The sequence below is a fragment of the Amphiura filiformis genome, chromosome 19 (assembly GCF_039555335.1).
Source record: "Amphiura filiformis chromosome 19, Afil_fr2py, whole genome shotgun sequence".
Classification (NCBI taxonomy): Eukaryota; Metazoa; Echinodermata; class Ophiuroidea; order Amphilepidida; family Amphiuridae; genus Amphiura; species Amphiura filiformis.
The window spans coordinates 46,654,757-46,682,277 of record NC_092646.1 but is presented as its reverse complement, the minus strand read 5'-3'; the positions used below and the strand labels follow the sequence as shown (position 1 = coordinate 46,682,277).

General features: G+C 39.5%; 2 protein-coding genes across 2 annotated transcripts; both read left to right on the top strand.

The window, feature by feature from the left end:
- Positions 1 to 13: 13 nt before the first annotated feature.
- LOC140141386 (uncharacterized) lies at positions 14 to 8,342 on the top strand. The gene is made up of 2 exons (XM_072163240.1): positions 14 to 70; positions 7,271 to 8,342. The coding sequence occupies exon 2, from the start codon at positions 7,323 to 7,325 to the stop codon at positions 8,340 to 8,342; it is 1,020 nt and encodes a 339-aa protein (XP_072019341.1). The 5' UTR covers positions 14 to 70; positions 7,271 to 7,322.
- LOC140141385 (uncharacterized) lies at positions 8,220 to 27,335 on the top strand. The gene is made up of 8 exons (XM_072163239.1): positions 8,220 to 8,572; positions 9,577 to 9,749; positions 11,251 to 11,332; positions 15,516 to 15,704; positions 19,574 to 19,789; positions 21,269 to 22,356; positions 23,644 to 25,129; positions 25,811 to 27,335. Exons 1-8 carry the CDS (start codon positions 8,360 to 8,362, stop codon positions 26,426 to 26,428), a joined length of 4,065 nt encoding a protein of 1,354 aa, XP_072019340.1. The 5' UTR covers positions 8,220 to 8,359; the 3' UTR covers positions 26,429 to 27,335.
- Positions 27,336 to 27,521: the final 186 nt, after the last annotated feature.

Below are 27,521 nucleotides of genomic sequence, written 5' to 3'. Positions count from 1 at the left end.
TCTAAATGTCCCACCTACTTTGGTGATAATGTGTGTTATAGATGCAGTATGAATGGTGATTCAAAGACAGGTAATTATTATTTAACCCCATGAGAACTACCTGCCGATTGGCCAAAAAGAAGTTTTCATTATCAATTGGCCCAATCAGCAACATTGTTAGAATAATTTTACCAATCAAAAAAATTGGGGTGAATTATTTACAAAGCTCCATTCTGATTGGTGATTAAAGTGAAGATAACATGTAATTGACCAATCAGAGGCAATGTTAGATCGGCAGGTAGTGCTCAGGGGTTAAGAAATAAAAGGTAACATTTGCATTATCCTTTACACCCAAATAATGTGTCCGATGCAGTAAAAACGTAAATAATGGGTGAGGCACAGCTACTTCGGTATCCACAGAGAAAGTTACGGTGCGTATCACGATAAATTGTACGCATAACCTAGCATAATGCTCTGCGTAGAATGTGCTCACTTTATTGCATGCGCATTCTGAGCACATAAAAAGGCTTTCACGTGACACGTCTTGACAAATCACAATGCGCAATTTTCAGTAATGGGTTGTGATTGTAATATAATAATTTTTGCTGAACCATGAAATGGTATCAGCCTATATGAGTGAATGTTACTAGCTTACTAAGTTACTAGCTTACTAATAAGTTACTAGCTTACAAACTCACTAACCATTTGGTCTGAAATGGACATATCTCTAAATGCCACGAAGGTATGACCCCATGAGTGGTGTCATATGAAAGAGGAAACATAAAGAATATAATAAAACTATTTCCAAACATCAGAGGTCATCCAGGGGTCACAGGGGTCAAAAAAGGTAATTTCAACCAAAAATGCTCCGATTGAGCTTAAATTTAAATGCAATGATCCTTATGACATTCTAAACATGTTTAAAACATTTAAAAATTTATTTAAGGTCATTAAGGGGTCATAAAGGGGCCAAAGGTCAAGGTTTTCAAAATGCTCCAATTGAGTTGAAAGCAATAATCCTTATGACATTCTAAACATTTAAAAAATATTTTAAAATTCATTTAAGGTCATTAAGGAGGCACACAGGATCACTAATTATCCATTATTATTCACCTCATAACTTGAAAACTATTTATGTAAAGTATATAAAAGTATACATTTTTTGAAAGGAAATGAACTCATAAATCCATTTAAAATGTCAGTTTTGGGACAAAAAGTACAATTTTCGAGAAAATCCCAAAAAACGGCTTTTTTGACCAAAAATTGTTGGTCCTCCATAAAAAAATTATTTGAAAATCAAAAACTGTAAAACATGAATTTTATTAATTTAGACAAATAAATCTAGAAAGTGTTTTTTTATTTTTTCGAAATTTTGCTTAGTTTTTAAAATATAGGCAAAAAATCAGTAAAAACGTTTGACCTGTGTTCAAATTTTTGAATCATGGGTGATAAAAAAAGTTTTTAATCTAAAAAAATGAAAAAACACTATCTAGATTTTGGCCATATCTAAACGTTCGACTTAAAAACTTACCTCAGTGATGCTTCATTTAGACGCTATGGCGGACCAAAAATGGTTAAAAGTGGTCAAAAGTGAACTTGCCGAAAATCGCGATATAGAAAAATACAGCGGATTTTAGGTCCATTTTTGAAGATTATTCCATAAATATATAATCCGGTGACTTGTGACGTTTGGTCAAGTAAGAAAATGAGATTCCTTGCCCCTATAATATACATAAACTTTTATTACCAGTGTGTAGTTATTTGTGAGAAAAATGCAAAATTTGTCACAAAATTTATCAGTGTAGTACAACTGCAGCAGATTGGCATTTTTTTGGTGATTTAGAAGGTAAAATATACAATATGACAAAATTATCCATGCACATTCGGCAGATGTTTATCCACATGGAGCAGCCATTTTATTTACTGCAGTCTTGTTTCCATGGTGCAGCAGAGCGTCCGGCAAGGCCGCGGTGTCGCGTTGGCATTTGAGGAGCGACAGGGCGCGCGGACAGACAGACAGGTTACTGTGAATAAATTGCACAGTGCATGGTCGTGTTGCATGAACGAAACCATGATTATTTAAGCACAATTTTGTCCTGTTCCGTATAAAAAAAGATCATGCTCTGTATTAAAATTTGCGGACATCAGAACATTAAAAGTAGCATAGAATAACTGACAAGCAATTATTTTAGCAGATAATCAGGAAGTTTTATGAAATGAAGAATAAATTGAGACATAATCATGATAATTGCAATTTCTGTTTTGTCCTAATTTTCCTAATTTTGCTTTAAAAATGCAATGTTTTTAATTTATCGCTTTTGGTGATTTTCTTTTTCCTTTTTTTTTTTTTTGGTGTTGACAAATATTGCATTTTTATGTTCATTGTCCTTTTCTGAACCGCAAACACGATGTTGTAGTTTCTCGTTGCTTTTTATTTTTAGTTGGTGCTTGATCGAGAGGCACCACAGCGGCCTGTCCGCGCCAAAGATAGGCATTTTAACGCCCGTTATAGCTAGGCATACACCACAAGGGAATCCCAAGTAAAATTTTAAAAGATTCTGATGTGTCATTACTCAATATTCCGTTTTTGTTATTGTAATTGTTTGTTGTTATCATATTTTATTTTTAACTTTTACGGAATATCAAACACGCATACAAAAGTCATAGGCCTATTATAGGCCTAAAGCCACAATAAAGTTGTAAAATATTTTGTACCGCATAAAAAGTGAACAAAATACAACAACAAAAATTTTAAAAAGTGTGTCTGTTGTTGTTTTCAATCAAATAAACGTGTACAAAGTGGGGTAAAAGTTGTAATATGTCTTGAATAAACTTGTAAAACGGACAAAAAGTAGGCCTATATAATGTTAAACGGGCAAAACACGGAGAGGTCATGCACAAGAAAACTGAAAAACACAGAAATTGACATAGCCTAACAAAACCGAATTTCAAAAGTAGAAAACGGAACACTTATGGCTTTAAATTAGATTGCGGTTTATGCAGTATAGGCCTACCGTATATAGGCATCATGCTATAAAGAGCGTTTTAAAACACTGCATGAAAACATTCACGAAAAATGCTTTGAAGCAGTTTACCTTTTAAAGTATGCAGAAAACATTATAAACGTGAAAGTTGAAAGCCAGACAAACATTGCAAATAAAAAGGCATTCGGCCAAAACATTCGCAAAAAGTGTTGTAAAACCAAAAGCTTTTATCGCAATCATGGCATATGGTAGACCTAATAGGCCTACTAATGGAAATGTAGTTAAAATGGGTTATGAAAAAAGCATGAATTTGCGTTTTCGATTATATTTCTCGTTTGAAATTATTATTTAGCATTAAAACATTCATGAAAATGCTTTCATAAACGCGTGCTCGATATGCCGATTTCAAATATAGACATTTTTGACATAGAGTTGTAGCCTATGCCTAGATGGTCGATATGATGTATTGAAATGTCAACGTTTTTGACATTGCGTTAATGGTCATGAAATGAATGAATGAATGAAATAAAACAAATTTTTTAACATAAAAAAATAAGCCTAATGATGTACTGTACGGGCTAAGTCTAGCCTACTAGCAAAATATTTAGGGCCTACGTTTTCTATCGTATCCACCAGATTGCGTCATCATTACAGGGCTTCTTACGGGTAACTACTTCTTACAGATAAATTTCATCTTTTCAAGTTCAGAATGAAACTTGTTGAAAAACAGTCCTTCGTTTAAATAAATCAGTGGAGCTCAATTAATTGCTCTCCTGGAATTGTTCAGGAGAGCAACTTTGAGCACTTAAAATTACACTCCTGGTAGAACTGAGGAGCTCAATTTGTGCTCCCAATTGAACATGAAGGCAGATCGTTTTGCGTCCATATCCCATGCATTTATTGTATGTGGACACAGACCAAACTTCGAAATTTAATCATTAGTTAAACAGGGTCGCACTAGGTTTTAAAACCAGGGTTCTCAGAACCCTGAACCCCTGAAAGTGTTAAAATATGCGCTCAAATCCTAAAATAAGGGTTCTCTAATCTGTCAATTATTGAATGTACCGTTTCAATCAGTATCAGATTTTGTGATTTTCATTTTGGTTATAATGATGTGTTACTAATAAATAGTTAAGGCCCAGCAAAAAACGCGATCTTGCTATTATTACCAACTACCTTGCTTTTTAAGAAAGTCCCCAAGCAGTGTACTTACTATAAAAATGTTGCTTTATGCCATAAAAGTTCGCCGAATTCCACAAAATGCAATTCAACTTCGGCAAAGTGCAGAATTCAACAGCATTGCAAGTCACATGGATGAGTTAAAAACCCATGTTTACTTAATAAAAAATTACATTTCATTGCAAATGAGTTCAATTTTAGGCCAAATATCATGATATTTATTGAATTTACTGGAGTATTTTGACTATAAAACATCATTCAAGGGCCCATTTTTGTCATTTTTTTCTCCTACAGCCTCGTATTTCACCGATGGCATATCTCTACAGACCACCTGTGAAGCAATTCTTTCCGATCCCTAGAATTAGAAATTACCAACTCACGTACGTGTCGTCATTCAGTACTGCAATAACTCATCAGTGATTCTAGACAATATCGCAATCTGTGTAATATACGCTGGCGGTGTGTATTTTATTCTTATTTTTAAATTATGTTACAATGCTACCGCGACTTTGCATTTTATGTTACATAATTTCTGGACGGTCGTAAATATTGGAGATCAAAGCTTTTATTTTTTTTTCTCATTTTGCAAGGAGCGCAGTGAATTGCGCAAAAGGATCAGAATTCAGGAGCGCCAAGGAGCGTTAGCGCAATTGCGCTCCTTAAAAACGAAGGACTGGAAAAACAAAACAAAAACAAACAAAAAATACACTATTATGTTCATATAAAAAAAAGACTAACTTATACAACTATACCAGCACTTTTTGGCGAAATTTATCGAGTAGGCCTACTGATTCTGGGACGGGGACGGTGGTGGTCTGTCGGCCCGCAGTTTCGCAATGCAATGGTGCAAGCTTTACCTACCTTGGAAGAGATCAATACGATAAAATACGGATCGCGATTGGCGACTCCAGCGCCTCAATCAGCAATCACCTCGCCCATCCAGTTTACCATGTGTGCGTGTCTTTGCTAGCTGTACGCCGCAGTACGCGTTACGAGAACGCGATCTATTGCGGGAAAACAATGATTTATTTGCTTTTGCATTTTGACGAATTTTTAATGAAAAAGGGTCTTTAAAATAGCTTTTCTTATGGTTCAAATTTTAAGATTTCTTTAAAATCTATTAATGACAAGATCAAATACGGTTTGAAGATGACATTAGTGATGAAAACTCAATTTTGGCCATGTAACACTTCAGTGATCCTGTGTGCATTCTTAAGGGGTCATAAAGGTGTCAAAGGTCAAGTTTTTCAAAATGCTCCAATTGAGCTGAAATTTATATGCAATGATCCTTATGACATTCTAAACATTTTAAAAACATTTTAAGATTCATTTAAGGTCATTAAGGGGTCATAAAGGGGTCAAAAGTCAAGTTTTCCTAAATGCTCCAATTGAGCTGAAATTTAAACGCAATGATCCTTACGACATTCTAAACATGTTGAAAATATTTTAAAATTCATTTAAGGTCATTAAGGGGCAATAAGTGGATCAAAGGTCAAGTTTTCAAAATGCTTCAATTGAGCTGAAATTTAAATGCAATGATCCTTATGACATTCTTAACATGTTTTAAATATTTTAAAATTCATTTAAGGTCATTAAGGGATTCATACAGAGGTCAAAAGTCAAGTTTTCAAAATGCCAGCTTTCCACGATCAAGGTATATTAAAACGGCAATTAATGAAACAGTCTTATTAAAATTAATACTATCCAGCACAGTATTGCTGCTTGATCAGATCGTCACAGTCAAAGGGCAAAGGGCACAGTTGCTCTAGTTTATTTTATATTCTTTACTTTTCCTCTTTCATTAACACCACTCGGCCGGTCATACCTTCGTAGCATTTCGAGATTATGTCCACTACAGACTCCGCGTGACAGTGGTATAGGCCTACCACAATATACTGCCGAAGCCACATGGTTCAGCTATGGTGCGGTTATCGCTCTAGTTTTACTATGTCTTAACAAAGAATAGGTGTGTTAGTTTGGGATGGCTAATAATATCGTCTTACACATTCGCAGCAGCTGATAATTATCTGTTTAGCCTAGAGTCCCATTTTACGGAAAATGGAAAAAATCACGGAATCGCAGGTGCAACACCGAAACTGACATTTTTGTATGATGTGACAAAAATTGTTAAAAGATAAGAGAAATATATGTTAAAACAATCTTGAGTTGTGTGTGTCAATTTTTATGATCAAAAATACTGTTTAATACCAAGGCATGAACCCCCTATCCATCCAAACATCGTAACAGTCGGCCTATTCAGTTATCGTAAGAATATTCCAATCAGAGCATATTGATCGCGATATTGAACACTTTATTGTGACATTAATATCATTCATAATCATTGTTTAATATATTTTAAGCTTTATTCATAAAGCATGGATTTACAAATTTTACAACACGGATTACAACACGGAAAATGGATTTTAGAAAACGGTAAACTTCAGACTCTAGTTTAACCCCCTGGACACTACTGGTCATCTAACAGCATTTCTGATTGGTTAATAACTTGAAATGCTCATTTAAATTGCTAATTATGACTAGGCTTTCAACTATTTATGGTCAAACTTACATTTGCAGATGATCTTGTTAAAACCCTCCTTGATTGGTTCAAAATTTGACACAATATTCATTTTGGCCAATCGGCATAGTTCTCATGGGGTTAAACACTTTCTTTATTATTTATCATTATAATTATCATTGTCATTATCATAATTTTAAATATTTATTACTGTTAGACATAAAAAAATCTATTTTGTCCCACAAAACTGAAGTAATTGTGTCTATCTTCTGATACCCGAGTCAAATTCAGCAGTCTCGCAGCCATTTTGATTATAGTGCTATTTATTTATTTATTTTTACTACAGGTGGTAGTAGCAAGGAAAGTGGTCATCAATTGTCTTGTCTGCAAAAAGACAGGACATTACCCCATGCAAACTACCTGCCGATTGGCCAAAAAGAACTTTTCATTATCAATTGGCCCAATCAGCAACATTGTTAGAATAATTTCACCACGCAAAAAAATTAGGGTGAATTATTTGCAAAGCTCCATTCTAATTGGTGATTAAAGTGAAAATATCATGTAATTGACCAATCAGAGTCAATGTTATATATTTTTATTTTTACTGCAGGTAGTAGTAGCAAGGACAGTGGTCATCAATTATTTTGTGTTATCTGCAAAAGATGGGGCATAAGAAAGACGATTGTCCACTCGATGGTCCAACGCATCAATTACCTTGTGTTATCTGCAAAAAGACGGGACATAAGAAGGGTGATTGTCCACTCGATGGTCCAACAAAGAAACAAACAGTCAAGACAAGTGCACAAGGAAAGAGTGGTCATTCTGGTAATACTACTGGCAAAGACAGTGGTCGTCAGTTACCTTGTGTCGTCTGCAAAAAGACGGGACATAAGAAGGATAATTGTCCAACACAAAAGCAAATTAAACAAACAGGGGACAGACAAAAGAAAACAGAAGCGCAGAGGGCAACAGATGGTGCTCCTGCAGTAGAAGGGATTCAATCAAATAAATTTGGTGGAATTTGCTTCCTTTGCGGAAAAACGGGACACTTGAAGATGGTTTGTCCGTATGCTCCTTGGTTTAAAGATGGCCGATGTGTGGAGTGCAAGGCCCTGAATAGCCACATGTTGTGGTGTTACGTTTTAAAGGGAGACTTTTGTCAGAAATGTGGAGATAAACACCGACATGGACACACTTGTGAGTTCCGAGATGCCCAGTTGGTGTGCTATCATTGCAAGTCAACCAAACATACGTCTGCAAAATGTCCAAAGTTAAAAATGATTATCGCAGCGGCTGCTGCAAAAGAAAAGCTAGAGAAAGAAGCTGCCGCTGCTAAAGAAAAGTTGGAGAAAGAAGCTGCTGCCAAAGCAGCTCTTGACAGCGCTTTTGTTGAAGAGGTTGCTGTACCAACTTGGGAGATGCGTAACAATGTGAGTGTTAGAGAATGCGCTAATTGCGGACAACGAGGGCATCGTTACCAGGATTGTCCAAAGAAACCTGAGAAATTTGTTATGAAGAAAAAGCATGGCAAGCAAGGTAATTTAGCCCATTGGGCGAAAGAGAGAGAAAAGAAGCGAAGAGCCAAAGAGATCGCGCCGCCGCTGCTGCCGCAAAGAGTGGTAAGGTTGTCACTTCAACGAAATCGAAGACATGTTCTACGACTAAGACCACGCCTGTTGTGACTACAGCAGCAAAGTCAATGGTGACTACAGTGACTAAGCCAAAGCCAAGTCCGACGGTGACTACATGGGCAAAAGCAAGTCCAATGGGGACTACAGTAATAAGGCCAAGTCCAGTAGTGACTACAACGACTACAAGTCCAGTGACTACTACGACTAATAAGGGTTCTGGAATGTGCCTAAGATGCGGTCTTGGATCTGCGCATTCAAGCAACGATTGTCCAATGCAAAAGGTAAGGCGATATTGATATAAAAATTTGCCAGTTGACCTCAAATGACCTTTGATTTAAAAATAAAAAAATTAATGTAGATATTTATATAGCGCTTTATGCCGTAAACAGCCTCAAAGTGCTTTACATTTATTCCGCCATCATTAGAATATGTCGGAACCACGTTTGCTGCCTACAAATGGCGCAGGGTTCATCAGTACAATGACTGTGACTACCCCTAACAGCTTCCCATTGCACCTGGGTGGGGTGAGGCAAGCGAGGCAAAGCGCCTTGCCCAAGGGCGCAACACAGTGGTGGGACGGGGACTCGAACCCACGCACGTCGAGCAAGCTCTCGGATTATGAGTCCAAGGCCGTAACCACTGAGCCACTGTGTCCGCGATTTGACCTCGGTATAAGACCTTGAACACCACGAATAGATGAGGGTTCCCAATAGTGCAGCTATGACCCAAGTTTGATATGAAATTGGATTGATTGAGCCCCTATTATTGGATGAGACGTAGGCCTAGTAGAGTCCAATATTTTAAAACTCATAGCAAGACCAATAAATATTGGGCGTAAAGCATCCAATTTCATCATTATTATGTTTTGGAGCCAATGTTTTCACACACTTGGATTCATCAAAACATTGTAAATGATATGAAATAGGATTGATTGAGCCCATATTTATTGGTTGAGCTATAAGTTTACAAATATTGGATGACATATTCGGGCCATATATTTTAGTCCAATCTTTTAATACTCATAGCGAGACCAATAAATTTTGGGAATAAAGCATCCAATTTTATTATCATTATTATTATGTTTTGGATTCAATGTTTTTACAAACTTGCGTACAAACTTGCGTACAATGTTTAATGTTGTCCCTTTTATGCATCCATGTAAAAAAACATTTCAGCAGCATTTCCTGATGACACCTTTTGAACCATATGATCATAAAGAAAAGCCAGGCTTATCTCTTTAAACTCAAGACTTCATCTAAAAGCATTATATATTTGTTGATTTTAGACTAAACCAAAGAGTTCGTCTGAGAGCAGGCTGTCAACTGAAGATGTTTTTGCTGCCAGCGAAAGTGAAGATGAATCAGATGATAATGATGAAGGTCAGCATGACAAGGGAAAGCTCTCAGCTCAATCGAAGAAGACTACTGATGATAGGCTAAGAAAAGATGGAAAAGAAAAGTAAGTACTCTTCTTACAGAGCTACTGATTGGTTATTTACATGATATAATTATCTGAGTAACCAATCAAAATAGAGCTTTCAGATCTCAGCAATTTTTCTTACCATACCTCTGATTGGCTCAATACAAGATATACCCCTCTTTGTAACCAATCAAAAAATATAGTAACTTATATGCAGTTAAATTGATGATAGGCTCATGGAGAAAAAATAAATGACATTAATTGAAATAAAATTTACTTATTTGACTATAGTCTAACTCATTTAAACATCCGTAATTATGCCTCCACGGCAAGGCATACTGTTTTTGCACTGTCCTTCCGTACGTAACTCGGGATGCTGTATCTCGTGAATGGAAAGGCGGATTGACTTCAGATTTTCAGGATAGGTTTGTCATGGTCAAAAACTCTGGATACTTTTTTTGGGAGTGGTGTTCAAGCGCAGGCAATTGCTGCAAACCCCAGCCTTTTGCCTTATTGTAAGCCCTGAACAAGGCCTGGTACATGCCCGACCCTGCGGGATAAAATGTGACGTGTCATGTCAAAAGGAGACACTTTTGGGCAGGATCGTAAATGGAGAAATAGCCAAAAATCTGCCCGGTGGTGATTTTTTCACAATTTGGGTTTGTTGTGAATTTGTGATGCTATGAATGTTAAAAATATTGTCTGATAGTTTCAGACCGGAATATAACTGGCATCTTGTATTTTTTTGAGACATTTTTCAAGGTCATTCCTACTCTCAACACTCTCAATAATATTTTTAAAGGCTGTTATCTCAATTTCCAGTTTTAAAATACCATAACTTATGAACTCAATATCTTCGCTTAGGAATGTCCAATTTCATTGGGGAAAACGGTGTTGTGGAGCAAAATATATATATATATTTAAGATATGTAAAAACCTCAAAATTGATAACCTGCCCAAAAGTGTCTCCTTTTGACATGACACGTCACAAATATGTGTTTATTTTTTCTGTTAGCTCTCTGTAAGGATTAGGGTTTATTGCTAAGTTATTGAGGTTTCAGACTAATGACCCTTCACTCTATCAACCTGTTACTTGTTTGGTACTTTTCTTTTGTTGAAGGGGATGACTGCCTCTGCATGCAGCCTTACGCTGCTGTCATACTTTCCTGCCGCTTTGCCACCCTGAAGATGATTTTGCTTCACTGCGCAGTCGCACCAGAAATGCTAGTGGTAACCAGCGACAAGCCGATATATCGATCACTCCACCACTTTGCCCAAGCGGAGAACCGCTGGGAGTTGAATTCAAGTTAACTCAGAGAGGTGCCGCTCTGACGTAGGAGAATAAAATATGATTTTGGTGCGGTGCTTAGCAGCAGCAGTGGCTTTCAGAGTCATGCTGCTCAGCGTTGTGTGCTGCTGCACTTGCAGACAAGTGCAAGCGGCATGATGAAGCATCACGCCTCTCAGCGGCAAGAGGCAGAAAGTATGAAACCAGATTTTTTAATGAATTATATGAATAAATGTATCTTTTATTTAATAGGACACAGTGGAACAGCAAGCTTGAGAAATGCAGGATATGTGAGAAGCTGGGTCACTCTGAAGACAAGTGTCCTATGGATGGGGTAAGATATAAATGCATGATATGTCAGAAGCTGGGTCACTCTGAAGACAAGTGTCCTATGGATGGGGTAAGATATAAATGCAGGATATGTGAGAAGCTGGGTCACTCTGAAGACAAGTGTCCTATGGATGGGGTAAGATATAAATGCATGATATGTCAGAAGCTGGGTCACTCTGAAGACAAGTGTCCTATGGATGGGGTAAGATATAAATGCATGATATGTCAGAAGCTGGGTCACTCTGAAGACAAGTGTCCTATGGATGGGGTAAGATATAAATGCATGATATGTCAGAAGCTGGGTCACTCTGAAGACAAGTGTCCTATGGATGGGGTAAGATATAAATGCAGGCTATGTCAGAAGCTGGGTCACTATGAAGACAAGTGTCCTATGGATGGGGTAAGATATAAATGCATGATATGTCAGAAGCTGGGTCACTCTGAAGACAAGTGTCCTATGGATGGGTAAGATATAAATGCAGGCTATGTCAGAAGCTGGGTCACTCTGAAGACAAGTATCACACTCGGCAGTCCACGCTTTATAATGCGTGCCGGTTCGAAATTCTGAAAATTGGTGAAAGCGTGGGGGTTTAAACTTTTTGGGTAAAAAGCGTGGACTGATATAAAGCGTGGGATTAAAATAAAAAGCGTGGCGCTTCTTCCAACTTACAGTATATTTTTATTGAATGATAAAATAATCATAGTTCCAAGAAAAATCACCAAAACTTGCACACTATGTCGCAAGATAAAATTCCATTTGATGCAGGCTCGCGCTTGTTTACGTGAATCCAGTGCAATGTACACAATATCCTCCCCGGAAGCCCTGCCAAAACACCTACGTCATATGCAAATGTCCGATTTTCCATGACGTGTTATTTTTCTTTACATTGATCGTATATGAGTGACGTCATTATCATGCATAATTGATTGAGCGAAGCAGCACGGAAGAAGTAGGATATAGTCGCTGAACATAGCGTACGTCAAGTTTCATGACAAGAACAACATTTGAACGCCATAAAAGTACAGTTATTCATTAAAATGCTTATTTTACAGTACAGTAGTAGTTTTTCACATATAATTTGCATTGTTCACGTAATGTATCAACTTTTAATGGAGAGAAAAACATCGGACTCATGACGTGTAGGTGCAGAATTCGCGTACTTGATACTTGAACCAAATTGCGTGTGACTTTGTCAGTTTACAAATAGCGGAAAAAGCAAAAAGTGGTGGGGGTCAAGAATTTTCAGTATAAAGGGTGCCTCAGTAAAAAGCGTGGGGGTCAGGAATTTTCAGTATAAAGGGTGCCTCAATAAAAAGGGTGGGGGTAAAATAAAAAGGGTGGGAGTCAAACCCCACTGCCGAGTATGAGTATCCTATGGATGGGATAAGATATAAATGCAGGATGTGTCAAAAGCTGGGTCACTCTGAAGACAAGTGTCCTATGGATGGGGTAAGATATAAATGCAGGATATGTGAGAAGCTGGGTCACTCTAAAGACAAGTGTCCTATGGATGGGGTAAGATATAAATGCAGGATATGTGAGAAGTTGGGTCACTCTGAAGACAAGTGTCCTATGGATGGGGTAAGATATAAATGCAGGATATGTCAGAAGCTGGGTCACTCTGAAGACAAGTGTCCTATGGATGGGGTAAGATATAAATGCATGATATGTCAGAAGCTGGGTCACTCTGAAGACAAGTGTCCTATGGATGGGGTAAGATATAAATGCAGGCTATGTGAGAAGCTGGGTCACTCTGAAGACAAGTGTCCTATGGATGGGGTAAGATATAAATGCAGGATATGTCAGAAGCTGGGTCACTCTGAAGACAAGTGTCCTATGGATGGGGTAAGATATAAATGCAGGATATGTGAGAAGCTGGGTCACTCTGAAGACAAGTGTCCTATGGATGGGGTAAGATATAAATGCAGGCTATGTCAGAAGCTGGGTCACTCTGAAGACAAGTGTCCTATGGATGGGGTAAGATATAAATGCAGGATATGTGAGAAGTTGGGTCACTCTGAAGACAAGTGTCCTATGGACGGGGTAAGATATAAATGCAGGCTATGTGAGAAACTGGGTCACTCTGAAGACAAGTGTCCTATGGATGGGATAAGATATAAATGCAGGATATGTCAAAAGCTGGGTCACTCTGAAGACAAGTGTCCTATGGATGGGGTAAGATATAAATGCAGGCTATGTGAGAAACTGGGTCACTCTGAAGACAAGTGTCCTATGGATGGGATAAGATATAAATGCAGGATATGTCAAAAGCTGGGTCACTCTGAAGACAAGTGTCCTATGGATGGGGTAAGATATAAATGCATGATATGTCAGAAGCTGGGTCACTCTGAAGACAAGTGTCCTATGGATGGGGTAAGATATAAATGCAGGATATGTGAGAAGTTGGGTCACTCTGAAGACAAGTGTCCTATGGACGGGGTAAGATATAAATGCAGGCTATGTGAGAAACTGGGTCACTCTGAAGACAAGTGTCCTATGGATGGGATAAGATATAAATGCAGGATATGTCAAAAGCTGGGTCACTCTGAAGACAAGTGTCCTATGGATGGGGTAAGATATAAATGCAGGATATGTGAGAAGCTGGGTCACTCTGAAGACAAGTGTCCTATGGATGGGGTAAGATATAAATGCATGATATGTGAGAAGCTGGGTCACTCTGAAGACAAGTGTCCTATGGATGGGGTAAGATATAAATGCATGATTTGTCAAAAGCTGGGTCACTCTGAAGACAAGTGTCCTATGGATGGGGTAAGATATAAATGCAGGCTATGTCAGAAGTTGGGTCACTCTGAAGACAAGTGTCCTATGGATGGGATAAGATATAAATGCAGGATTTGTCAAAAGCTGGGTCACTCTGAAGACAAGTGTCCTATGGATGGGTAAGATATAAATGCAGGCTATGTCAGAAGCTGGGTCACTCTGAAGACAAGTGTCCTATGGATGGGGTAAGATATAAATGCATGATATGTCAGAAGCTGGGTCACTCTGAAGACAAGTGTCCTATGGATGGGGTAAGATATAAATGCATGATATGTCAGAAGCTGGGTCACTCTGAAGACATGTGTCCTATAGATGGGGTAAGATATAAATGCAGGCTATGTCAGAAGCTGGGTCACTCTGAAGACAAGTGTCCTATGGATGAGGTAAGATATAAATGCATGATATGTCAGAAGCTGGGTTACTCTGAAGACAAGTGTCCTATAGATGGGGTAAGATATAAATGCAGAGGGATAAAAATTTCAGGACCCCCTCTTTGCATCAAGCCCCCCCTTGTGTTTGTGAACGGTCCCTTAGCATTCACAGTAGTCGTGTTCAGAAGGTCATAGAGTTCTTGAACCCCTGAGCACTACCTGTCGATCTTACATTGCCTCTGATTGGTCAATTACATGATATTTTCACTTCAATCACCAATCAGAATGGAGCTTTGCAAATAATTTACCCCAATTTTTTTTGTGTGGTGGAATTATTCTAACAATGTTGCTGATTGGACCATTTGATAATGAAAACTTCTTTTTGGCCAATCGGCAGGTAGTTCTCATGGGGTTAAGGATCAGCATGCTCGAGAATTGTGATTCCAAACTCAATCAAGGAAGGTATTAATAAGACTATCTGCAAATACAAGTTTGACCATAATAGTTTAAAGCCTATAATATTTACAGTAAATTCTTGGCCAAACTGGAACACTATAAACGCTAGTGGCTCCGCGATAAACACACGCGAATATAGCGCGGTACAGAAGAAAGCATACACGTCTTACATTGCGTACACGCTTAGTATGTTACATGGACGCAACGCGCATGTTCCAGTTTGGCCATGAAATTACTGAAAATATTATAGTCCTAATGGTTATGATGGTGTTTTGGCTTGGCTAACTCCAATCAGGCTGGAATTAGTGAAGCGGAGAAAACTGAAAGCGAGGACAATTGTGTAGCCTGAAAATTGAAAGCGAGGACGACAGTAATTCCTGCAAAATGCCATCAACGGCTTAAGGGGTCAATTATAAAAAACCTCTATTGTGTTTTAAAGGGCCAAGATGCTTTTTTAAGATTGTTGTTGTTGTTGTTGTTGTTGTTGTTGTTGTTGTTGTTGTTGTTGTTGTTGTTGTTGTTGTTGTTGTTGTTGTAGTTATTATTGTTTTTGTTATTATTAATATATTTTCTTACAGCCTGATAGTCCATACTTATCCAAGGTATCTAGCATTAGCTCAGCTCTCAAACGAAAGACAACCACAGCAACAGTTAGTCAGTCTTCCCAGCCAGGGTCGGCTGCCAAGAAAGCCAAGGTGGATGTGTCAGGGGTATGCAAAGCCTGTGGATGCAAGGGACACTCCAAAGAGTATTGCCCACTCAATGATGTGAGTAATATGTATTAGGAATACACCCAAATGTATCAGGAATACACCCAAATGTATTAAGAATACCATGGATGAAAAAATAAAAGACCGCTTTCAAACAGTCCCTGTGCATTGTAACTGTGAGTTCTCGCATATTCATGAGGGCCGCCATCTTGTGGGTACAGAGGTGCGTCACGCGCTGCGACTTCCACGTTATCGGTGGCGTAATGTCTAACGCATGACATGCATGACATGCGCATGACATGCAGAACGGCAGTACCCACAAGATGGCGGATCCCGCGGAAAAGGCTGACGGTCTCTATTAGGAATACACTCAAATGTATAAGGAATACACTATAAGTTTTAAAATTTCCTGAATTCATGAAATGGTATTTTTCAGGAATTCATTTTTCAATGTGTTTACTGTCAAATTTGTCAAACAGTTGTGGCCCATAAAACTATTTGTCGATTTTGTTCCGCGATATAGTTTCAGCAAGGTTCTTTAGCAGTCTGCCAATTGTGCACTGTTAAGGTTACACGAAGAAACGTATAAAAAACGTATAAAAGATGTATAAAGTTGTTCTCTAAAACAGAGTTTTCTCAGTAAGCAAATATCGCAGCAAGTGAAATGTTGGTGCATTGCATGTAGCTTAACATTTTTCTTGTGTGTTTATACAAATTTTAGAATAAATTTGAAAATCCTTCGTTTAAAGCCGCTTTTACGCACCATGTTCACAAGATCAAAAACACGTTCCATGACGTTTTTTTCAAATGTGCGCTCCGTATAAAACCACGCAGAGTGATTGTTTTCTTCTTTTTTGTATTGTAGGCCTACTACAAATCGATTAAAGAAATAATGTTGCCATGGGGAAGAACCAAATACAGTACCGATTAAATTTTAAAAGCCCGTTTTTGGGGAACATTTTTGAGAATCTTGCCTCGGAAAAAACTGTTTTGTGAAATTATCGATATCTTGATTACGGGACGTTAATTTAGACATCTGAATACCTACATTATTTCTCAACATTCTGCCAATTGCTATCCCATTTGATTTTCACTGCAAATTGAAGCTAGTATTCCAAAAAACAAGGTTTTTCCTCCGTCAGTTCGTTCAAAATGTCAGCGCCGACATGCGTGTTTATTCGAAGAGCCATTGTGCGGACGCGATTGTAATCACGTAATTGCATCAAATTATAGTTATATTTCCGCTTCGAGAACAAGCAATTGCGTAAGCTGATGTATGGCCGAGTGGATAGAGCGCTGGACTGGGAATCTTTTTTGAAACATGTTTTGTGGGTTCGAGTCCCATCCCCGTGTGGCTGAATTTTCTTTCTTTTTTTTTCTCTTTTCTCATTTATACTTCCTTCCTTTCCTCTTTTCTTTCTCCTTTTATTTTTTCATTTCTTTCTTTATTTCTTTCTGTCTTTTTCTTTCTTTTTCTTTTTCTTTTTCACTATTTCTTTATTCTTTCTTGCTCCTTTCTTTTTAGTTTTATTTGATTGATTCGCTGACTGCAGTGAATCGTGATTTTCACTTTATATAATTCAGAAATTTGTAGGCCTGCTAAGTCTGTCTTGTTGAATATTCTTTCCAAATTCGATTTGCAAATAATTGCTTTTTGATATTGTTGTTGATGTTATTGTTGTACCCTATTACATTGTAATCAGTGGAATAGCAGCATTGATTTATTTCATCAAAGATATCAAGGCTATAAATTCAAAATCAACACATTTTCCAGGGCGTAGCTTGAAAAGTGCCCCAATCAATTGTAAAATTTATAAAATCCTTATGAAAATTGCTGAAAACGGCTTGTGCACCCCCCGTATCTGACCCGCATGCCGCCTCATGACACCCCCGACTCACGAGCTCCGGGCATGAGCTAAGCCAAGTTTCATGTCTTGACCGTGGCGGGGACCGTGGATCGATATTCTATTGTAAGTAGGCCTATGTCCCGGTACGCTTGTTCATTTTCTGCATGGCTGTTTCTGTTATGAACTTGCGCCCCTCTGGAATCAAGCGCATGAAAAACTCTCGGCTAACCTTAACCCTAACACCCAAAAATCTTACGATGAAAAATTCTGCGCATGCATGAATCCCAGGGTCTCGATGGCGACGCAATCACCCTAAGTGTTATATGCGCGACGGAATTGCTGGCGGGCAGCAATAACCCGATGTAGCTACCGGTCCGTCATCGTGTGGTTGGCATGCGAGGGGTCAAAGGTTGAATCCGGGGTGCCAAGTCAAAATTCTTCTTCTCCTTGACTTTTTCGGATCTTCTTTGACTTCCGATCCCAAAAAGCAGGGTCCAGTGTTAGGGTTAACTGAGATGTATTTTTCCAGATTAGAGCCTATGTTAACCCTAACACCCAAAAATCTTACAAAATCTAACGATGAAAAATTCTGCGCATGCATGAATCCCAGGGTCTGCGGCGACTTAATCACCCTAAGTGTTATATGACGGAATTGCTGGCCGGGCAGCAATAACCCGATGTAGCTACCGGTCCGTCATCGTGTGGTTGGCATGCGAGGGGTCAAAGGTTCAATCCGGGGGTGCCAAGTCAAAATTCTTCTTCTCCTTGACTTTTTCGGATCTTCTTTGACTTCCGATCCCAAAAAGCAGGGTCCAGTGTTAGGGTTAATGGCATAAACACAGAAGTGAGGTTCTGATTGGCTAATTGAATCACATCATCATCACATCTGCACCTCATTCGCTGGTCAAGCTGTGTAGCATCGCATGACCTTGCCCTGGACCAAACCAAGCATATTTAAAGCACTGTACTTTAAATATGCTTTCTAAACAACATTCCAATGTGCAACATTTGGAACGACGATAAAGTACCTTTAAAGTACAAATAAAGCACAATGACCAGAAAAGTACATTTAAGGCATATTGAAAAAAGCACATTTAAAGTACTGTACCTTTTACTTTATACCAAACAAGCATATTTAAAGTACTGTGCTTTAATTATACTTTATACCAAAACAAGTATATTTAAAGCACTGTGCTTTAAATATGCTCTCTAAACAACATTCAGATGTGCAACATTTGGAACGACGATAAAGTACCTTTACAGTACAAATAAAGCACAATGACCAGAAAAGTACATTTAAGCATACTGAAAAAGTCCAAAATAAGCACAATTAAAGCATACTCACTGACACTGGGAAAAAACTATACTAAGTCCAAATAAAGTATAGTTAAAGCACAAAAAATTTCCCATATTTATCAAAATATTCATAAAGTATAATTAAAGTCATATAAAGCACATTTAAAGTACTTTTAAAGTACTTTTAAAGTACCCATAAAGTACAGATAAAGTACATTTCAATGTGCTTTATTTGGTCCAGGGTGTGCTTTTTACGCAATAATCAGACGGAGCAGATGGACACCGCTGAAGGAATATGCTGAATACTACAGTTCAGAGACTTTTTGTCTTGGTCACAGAATTAGAGAAGGAGAACCGGGACTCCCTATACCGCCACATACAATCGCGGCGTCAGCTATGGGGAGAAAATTGGAGGTATTCGGGTCCTTGTCGACGGTGCGCGGAGACGAACAAAAACAATTATGCGTTTCATCTGAAGCGTCTTGATACTCGCGTGCAGGTCGCATCAAGTGCGTCTCTCAAATGCGCCCATCTTCCGTGTTGCGCTTGCATGACAACGAATGCCTCAAGCGCATTCCGAGGGAAACCAAATACCCCCAATTTTTGCGGTATCAAGATGGCGGTCGAGTCCTGGTTCTCTGGTTTTAATTCTGTGGTCCTGGTTAGTGGTATATCAAACCAGGAAGGCAAATCCCCCCTCCCGATTGGTACACCTCAGGAAAGTAGAATATTATATCTGTTGTAGGATACTCTATAGTTAATGCTTGTTTTTATCCTTTTTAGGCTCTGGCGCTGTGTAAGAAAGTAGAAGAAAAAGGGAAGGAGGTTGATAAGAAGGAGCTAGAGAAAGAGAAAAGAAAAAAGGCACAAGAAAAACAACTGCTGGCACAGATGATTCAGATGCAGGAAGAAGAACTGAGATTGGAGAGGAAGAAAAGAGAAGCAGAAAAAGGACAGAAACGTATGGAAGAAGATATGCAAAAAAGAAATAAACCAGAGGTAAATTAAATGAATGCAAACAAGTTACATTTTTCATTTTGCTTGACAAAACCACGTGAATTTTTACTCGCTATATAATATTATGTCCTTCACATTGGAGAACTTCATATGGTCATCTGATCTGAAACTAAACTGAGCTCAAAAAGAAACTTATAATTTTTTACAACGCGTGAATCACAAGGTCATATCTTAAAATACTGTCAATCAAAATGAACCAAAATTACACACAGTATTACTTTAATACTCTACTCAAAACACATGTCAGTAACCAAGCAGCTGTCCAACTGACACAACAGCAAAATGCACTGTCATGGGACAGCTTCCTGGACTTCCTCCACTTTCACAGCCCAACAGTTCGCAGCCAACACAAAAAATCTGTGAGAATGCACACAAGATCCTTGCACAGATGATAAAACGGTGCTGCTTTCTGCTTTTCATACACTTTTTTCATGAAACAGGGCAGGGCTGTGAATGTGTTCCAGGAAGCTGTTCCATGTCAGTGCATTTTGCTGTTGTGTCAGTTGGATAACTGCGTGGTTACTGACATGTGTTAAGAGTAGAGTATTGAAGTAAACCTGTGTGTAATTTTGGTAGAATTTGATAGACAGGATTTCAAGATATGACCTTGTGAAAAATTATAAGTTTCTTTTTGACCTCAGTTTAGTTTCTTTGGAAAGTGGATCAGATGACCATATCAGCCATACCTGATGAGCTTGGCCCTCTGATGTGAAGGATGAAATATTGTAGCAAGTAAAAATTTATTTGGTTTTAAACAGTACCTTTTGGTCTGTATGCACAAAAGAGTTAGACCTTGTCTAAAGTTAGACCTGGTCTAAGTGGAAGTTTGTTCCAGCTGCATTGGTCCTTTACTATTATTTCCTTCCAATCAAGATTTTAATGCAAAGTTCAAAAATAATACAATATAACTTAGGTAAATGTAAAGGAAAATGCTCTTTCTCCAGAGACTAAATTCTACTTAGACCAGGTCTAACTTTAGACCCGGTCTAAATCTTTTGTGCATACGGACCTTTGTGTTTATGATCCTCCTGACTTTGACCATATATTGATATTGGGCTGTGTGTATGTGGGAAGAGCTGGCATTGGGTTATTCCAATTGAAAATGGGAGAATATTAAAATTGAAACTTGTCGTCTGCAGTTGACACCCGCGTGGAGAGAGTTAAATTATAAAACAATTGATATACCGTACATGTAAGCCCAAGGGTGGAGTTCAAAAACAATGGTTCCTCTGCAGTGTTCAATTTACCGCTACCTGCCTACACACGTGCATGTACAATTTTAGCACTAGCAATTAAAGATTTTTTCTTTACCTTCCAAGCTTGCAAGTAGTGATCTCTTTTCACCACATCTGTGTAGGTTATTCTGACATATTTGAATTTAAAAAAATTTAACTTGCCATCTGCCGTTGACACCCGCGTGGAGAGAGTTAATGATTGCGACAATTTGTCTTTTATTTTCAGAACCTACCAGTAGAAGTAAAAGGCAATGCTACCAACCCTCGGAATCCGACATCCTCTGCATCTCATAACAAAGGCATAAATCCTTCTGATGGTCCATCCACAGGGCCTCCAATGGGAGGACCATGTCAAGGGCCTAGGCCCCAAATGGGTGTGCTTGGTCCCCCTATGCAAGGACCTAGGCCCCAAATGGGTGGGCCAAGGATGCAGGGGGCCCAAATGGGTGGGCCTCCATTGCAAGGACCTGGGCCCCAAATGGGTGGACCTCTAGTGCAAGGTCCTGGGCCTCAAATGGGCGGCCCTATTATACAAGGACCTAGACCTCAAATGGGTGGGCCAAGGATGCAGGGGCCCCAAATGGGTGGGCCTCCATTGCAAGGACCTGGGCCCCAAATGGGTGGACCTCTAGTGCAAGGACCTGGACCTCGAATGGGTGGGCTTCCAATACAAGGACCTAGGCCTCAAATGGGTGGACCACCAATGCAAGGACCTGGGCCCCAATTGGGTGGGCCTCCAATGCAAGGACCTGGACCTCAAATGAGTGGGTCAAGAATGCAGGGGCCCCAAATGGGTGGGCCTGCAATACAAGGACCTGGGCCCCAAATGAGTGGGACACCAATGCAGGGAACTGGGCCTCAAATGGGTGGGCCTCCTATGCAAGGACCTGGACCTCAAATGAGTGGGCCAAGGATGCAGGGCCCCCAAATGGGTGGGCCTCCAATGCAAGGACCTGGGCCTCAAATGGGTGGGCCCCCGATGCAAGGACCTGGGCCTCAAATGGCCGGGCCACCAATGCATAGACCTCCAATGGGTGGACCCCATATGCAAGGGCCTCGAGGACCCCAAATGGGTGGACCACCATTCCAAGGGCCATATATGCAAAGACCTCCATTCCAAGGCCCTCCTGGACCACATCCTCGTGGCCCTCCAATGAATAGGCCCCCTTTTCAGGGACCTCCAGGATTGAGACCTATGGGCCCTCAACAATTTGGGCCCCGAGGACCTCCAGGCCCCAGAGGACCATATCCAAGTGGACCTCGTCCTGTTGGCCCTCCAGCAAGTTCTGGATCAGCATTAGAGAACATATGCATGTGAGTACAATGCAAGCTTGTTTTTGGCTGATCCATGTGAAATCCACACACCCTATGGAAGACTTGCACTTAATCTTTCACACAGGGAGTGTATGCGTTTCAAATTGAGTTACCTGAATGGGTGACTCCATTTGAAGTCTACATCCCCTGTGTGAAAGATTATGGTTGTATTTTCCATAGGGGGTGTATGGAATTCAAATGGAATAGGCCATTATTGTCATAGGACTAATCCACTATACTTTGATCAGCTCGTAATCGGCAGGAATTATTTAGGCTTTTACCACTCCTCCGAAAAGTAGATCGCACGTTAAGACTTACATAGTTGATCTGTCGGGTCTGTATTTTGCTTGTTTTAAAGAAAGTAGGCAAAGTACAGGATTTCAATCAATACTTTGCAATACTTCTGGCGAGATGTCACAAGACAATTCGCCAAAAAATGTATTGATATTAATCTGCGATGTTATAAGGCCCGCCAATTCGCCAGCGAAGTGGTTACATAACTCCCTGGTAATTGGATCATGAACATTTTGGAATTGGTAGTACATGCCATAACTTTGTGTTGCGATCATTTCGATTGTGGTGCAGAACTCAAACGCGTGATCCAGTTGATATAGTTATAATCGGATTACACGTAACACTTCGCTGGCGAATTACGAGCTGATCAACCTATTATTGGATTGTTACAATGGGGGATCAAAATAGTGAACCTGCAGAATGGGTGTCTCCATTTGATATCTACATCCCCTATGTAGGAGATTAAGGTCATGTCTTCCATAGGTGGTGTATGGATTTCAATTAGAATAGCCCATTTTAATTGGGAGGAGTGTACTAATTACAATTAGGCCTGTTATCGACACATGATTTCTAATTCAACACTTCGTCGGGGAAAGAAATATGACAATTGACATGTGTCGAAACTCGTAATGAGATTTAAAAATGCTGAAAAATGTCGATAGATAAGCTTAAAAACACGCTAATATGAGTTACGATTGCTGATTTCCGGCGTAAACATACTTTCTGGTTCGTTCTACTTCTGGGTTCGGGTCAACTTTGGGAGGTAATTTTCTACTTTCCGATGAAAACATGATCGTACGGTAAGCAAAATAGCATGGAAATTTAATTTTTTTTTAATTTTTGATATGTGTAGAAAAAGGACAATTTATTTTGACATGTGGGATTTTGGGTCATATCGACAATAATATCGACAAATATGACAGTCGATAACAGACCTAATTGCAATATGATTTACATGTGTCTGTTTATTGATACCCTCTGTTCTTGCTACAGATCACTTGACCCCAACGACCCACTGAAGGCAGCAATGGATTCCATGAAGAAATTCCTGGAGAGTTCTGACAGCAGCGACAGCGAGAGTGACATATCCATCTCAAGTCCTTCAAGATCACGGTCCGGATCAAGAAGACGCAGATTGCAAAAATCTGGTGAAGCTCGGAGATCCAGGTCCAGAGATCGAAGGTCTAGATCCAGAAATCGAAGATCTGCATCCAGAGACCGTGAAAAATTACGCATCAGCAGATCATCTCTGAGAGATCGAAGGTCAAGATCTTTGGAGCGTAGGCGAAGACCCCGATCACATAGTCCCCTGCCTCCACCATATTATGATCATGGAGAGTATGATGCCTATTATGAACAATATCCACCATACTCTGGCCCTTACCCTCCACCTCCCTACCCTGGGCCACCACCCTTTCCTCCTATGGACCCATACCCACCAGATTTAGGCCCCCTTCTGCCAGGAGAAGACCCACGTTTAAGACTACTGGAGTATTATGAACGATGTGCAGCAAACATACACCAAGATCTTCACCATGGTGCGCACTATCCCGATGATATGCCCTCGACATCTGGATATCGCAGATCTCGCAGCAGATCTCCAGATCATGGACGAGGATGTATCTGTAAGCGGTGCACCCGGGAGAGGCATCAAAGAGGGCGCTCTGATTCTAGGGATAGAAAACGGCGGTCTCGATCTAGGGATCATAGCTCGGGTAGACGTAGGTCTAGAGATAGGAGTCCAAGAGGAAGATCAAGATCCAAAGATAGGTTAGAATCTAGAAGACGATCAAGATCAAGAGAAAGACGAAGAAGAAGATCAAGATCTTCTGAACTAAGAAAGCATTCAAGATCAAGATCAAAAGGCAGAGATGGTGTTAGAGGAAGATCTAGATCAAAAGAGAGAGAAAGTGTTTCTAGATCAAAAGAGAAAGAAAGTGTTTCTAGATCAAAAGAGAAAGAAAGTGTTTCTAGATCAAAAGAGAAAGAAAGTGTTAGACCTAAAGATCACGGGAGACTACGGGCGCTCTCTCAAGAGAAACCCCAACCAAATAACAAGCCAAAACAGATCCAACCAGGAGATTTGAGAGAGCGCATTGAAGAAAAACGAGAAACAAAAACTGCTGAAAAAGGACAAACTGGTGATTTGAGAGAGAAATTACAAGAGAAACAACAAAGTAAAGGTAGATCAGAAGACAGATCTAAAGAAACCAATAAGTCAGGTGGATCTGGAAGTAGATCAGCAGACAAAGGTCATGAAAGACCAAGATCAGAGAGAAGATCTGGAGAACAGGATCGTCAGAAGAGATCACCAGCAAGAGAGAGGTCAAGATCAAGAGATCCACGTAATGAGAGAAAACAAGGTTTGAAAAGGAGCAGAGCTGACGACAAGAAGATGGATGATGAGAAGAAAGACACAAGACAAGACAGACCAATCCCTGCTAAGACGGAGACAAGAGACAGGACAGGACAAGTAAAGGTAAGTGAGCAGTAGAGGTGTACCGTGTCTGACATGGAGAGGATTCGCAAAATGTGGTGTGAAATATTCAGATATTCATTTGACGATGTTATTGCAATATTTCATCTTTCGGGTCATGTAAACAAAATTTCCAAATTCTTCAGAGTTATGAGCCCTGTGTCGAGTGTGAATCCAGAAGTGATAAATCATGTTGATTGGCTGACCAACAATCATGATAATGTTAACAAAACGTTTGACCAATTGGTCATAGGAGCAGAGACTTGGCCTCCTCTACACTGACCATCATGTTGATCATTATCACATACTCGGAACTCTGAAGAATTAGAAATTTATTTTAGGGAGTAATTGTGTAAATCATTGGCTGCATTACTTACTTTATCTCTCATGGGTTCAATAAAGTAAACCATTCCAATGGTCTATTCCAGTTGACATCCATACACTGAAGACAACCTTACCTGCCACACAGGCAGTGTGAATTTCAAATGGTGTAACCTGGATGAGTGACTCGACTCCATTTGAAATCTACACCCGTGTGTGGAAGATTCAGGTCATGTCTTCCATGGGTGTATGGATTTCATCTGAAATAACCCATTGCAAGCCAAGCTATCAACCTGAAATTAATAAATTGTGTTCATTCACTGATTCTTGCTTTAATTATGCATGTAATAAACCCACACACAGGTGACTACACAGAGAGACACTACCAGGTCAGAGTCAGATGGGAAGGGTGAGGCGCCAACCTCAAGAGAATTCCAAGCATCAGACATTCCAGATGAACTTGATGTTGATGAAGGAGATTGTGATGACCAGTTTAGTACAGAGACTTTATTACAGACAGCCCGTCACCCAGTGGCTGATGAGGACGAATACATTGATGTATTAGGAGATGATTCTGACACTGATGACAATTTGGGGTCAGAGGTCATGTTAGGATCGGAGGCGATGCCTCCAGAGGTCATGTTAGGATTGGAGGCGATGCCTCCAGAGGTCATGATTGGATCGGAGGTCATGCCTCCCATAGTTGGGACAGGAAGTGAAGATGTTGATATAAAGAGTCCAGATGTTGATGTTGAAAATGAAGATGACACAGATAATAACAATCAGGATGATGATGCAGGAACCGTGGCGGTAAAGTCGTGCGGTAAGCCGGAAGTACGACGAGGACGCGGACGAGGCTCAGCACGCGGCAGAGGTACTCGAAGCAGAGCACAACCAGGTGGGGAGGATGATGGATCGGGAAAAACAGTCGGTCGAAGCTTACGTTCGCGTACCAGATCACAACGCGGTAAAACACTGTGATCAGAAGATTGTATATTATAATTGGTTTTATATTCTATAACAATATATAAGTTTTATAATCAGTAGCATTTTATACTATACGGTAGATAATCTAATGCAAGGAATACACCCAAATGTATTAGGAATACACTCAAATGTATTAGGAATACACCCAAATGTATTAGGAATACACCCAAATGTATTAGGAATACACAAAATGTATTAGGAATACACCCAAAGGTATTAGAAATAGACTCAAATGTATAAGGAATACACCCAAATGTATTAGGAATACACCCACAGGTATTAGAAATACACTCAAATGTATAAGGAATACACCCAAGTGTATTGGGAATACACCCAAATGTATTAGAAATAAACCCAAATTTATGGTAGGTAATTGAATGCAAGTGTCAAATACATGAATGTATACTGTAGAAGTGGTAATTTTCGTGCAAGTATTTTTCTGCGCTCTGCTAATTTTGAACTATCACACTTGTTTTTAAATTCGTAAAATTCTTACATACACTTATACATTAAATAACAAATTCTCACGTTTGTATATGTATTTGTGGTAGTTTTTGCATGAAAATTCATTTTCCCAAAATATTTTCACTTTTACAGTATATGTGACAATGGTTTATTGCAGTTGAAATCCATACACCCTGTATGAGATATGACCTTAACTCTCTTCATGCGGGTGTCGACTGCAGCATGAAAATCAGCATGAAAAATGCATTAAAATGAGTACAAACAAGCCTAGTATTGATCCAGTAGTTCTTAAGGCCTCGTATCCATAGGCTGTTCCCTTGTGGCTTGTGCCCTTGTTCCGTGTTTACTTTTTTCCCATGTGACCTGCCACACAGACAACGAACCTTTGTTTTGCTTAGTGGCCGCTACGGTTTGTTGTCTGTGTGGCAGGTCACATGGGAAAAAGTAAACACAGAACAAGGGCACAGGCCACAAGGGAACAGCCTATGGATACGAGGCCTAAGATAGCTCTTGATATTTTGAGAAAATATTTCAAAACTTGAACTTTTTCCATTAAAGCGCATGGCTAGCACGCAAAGCATTAATCTTCCTCACAGGGGTGTCAATTTCAAATGGATTCGCC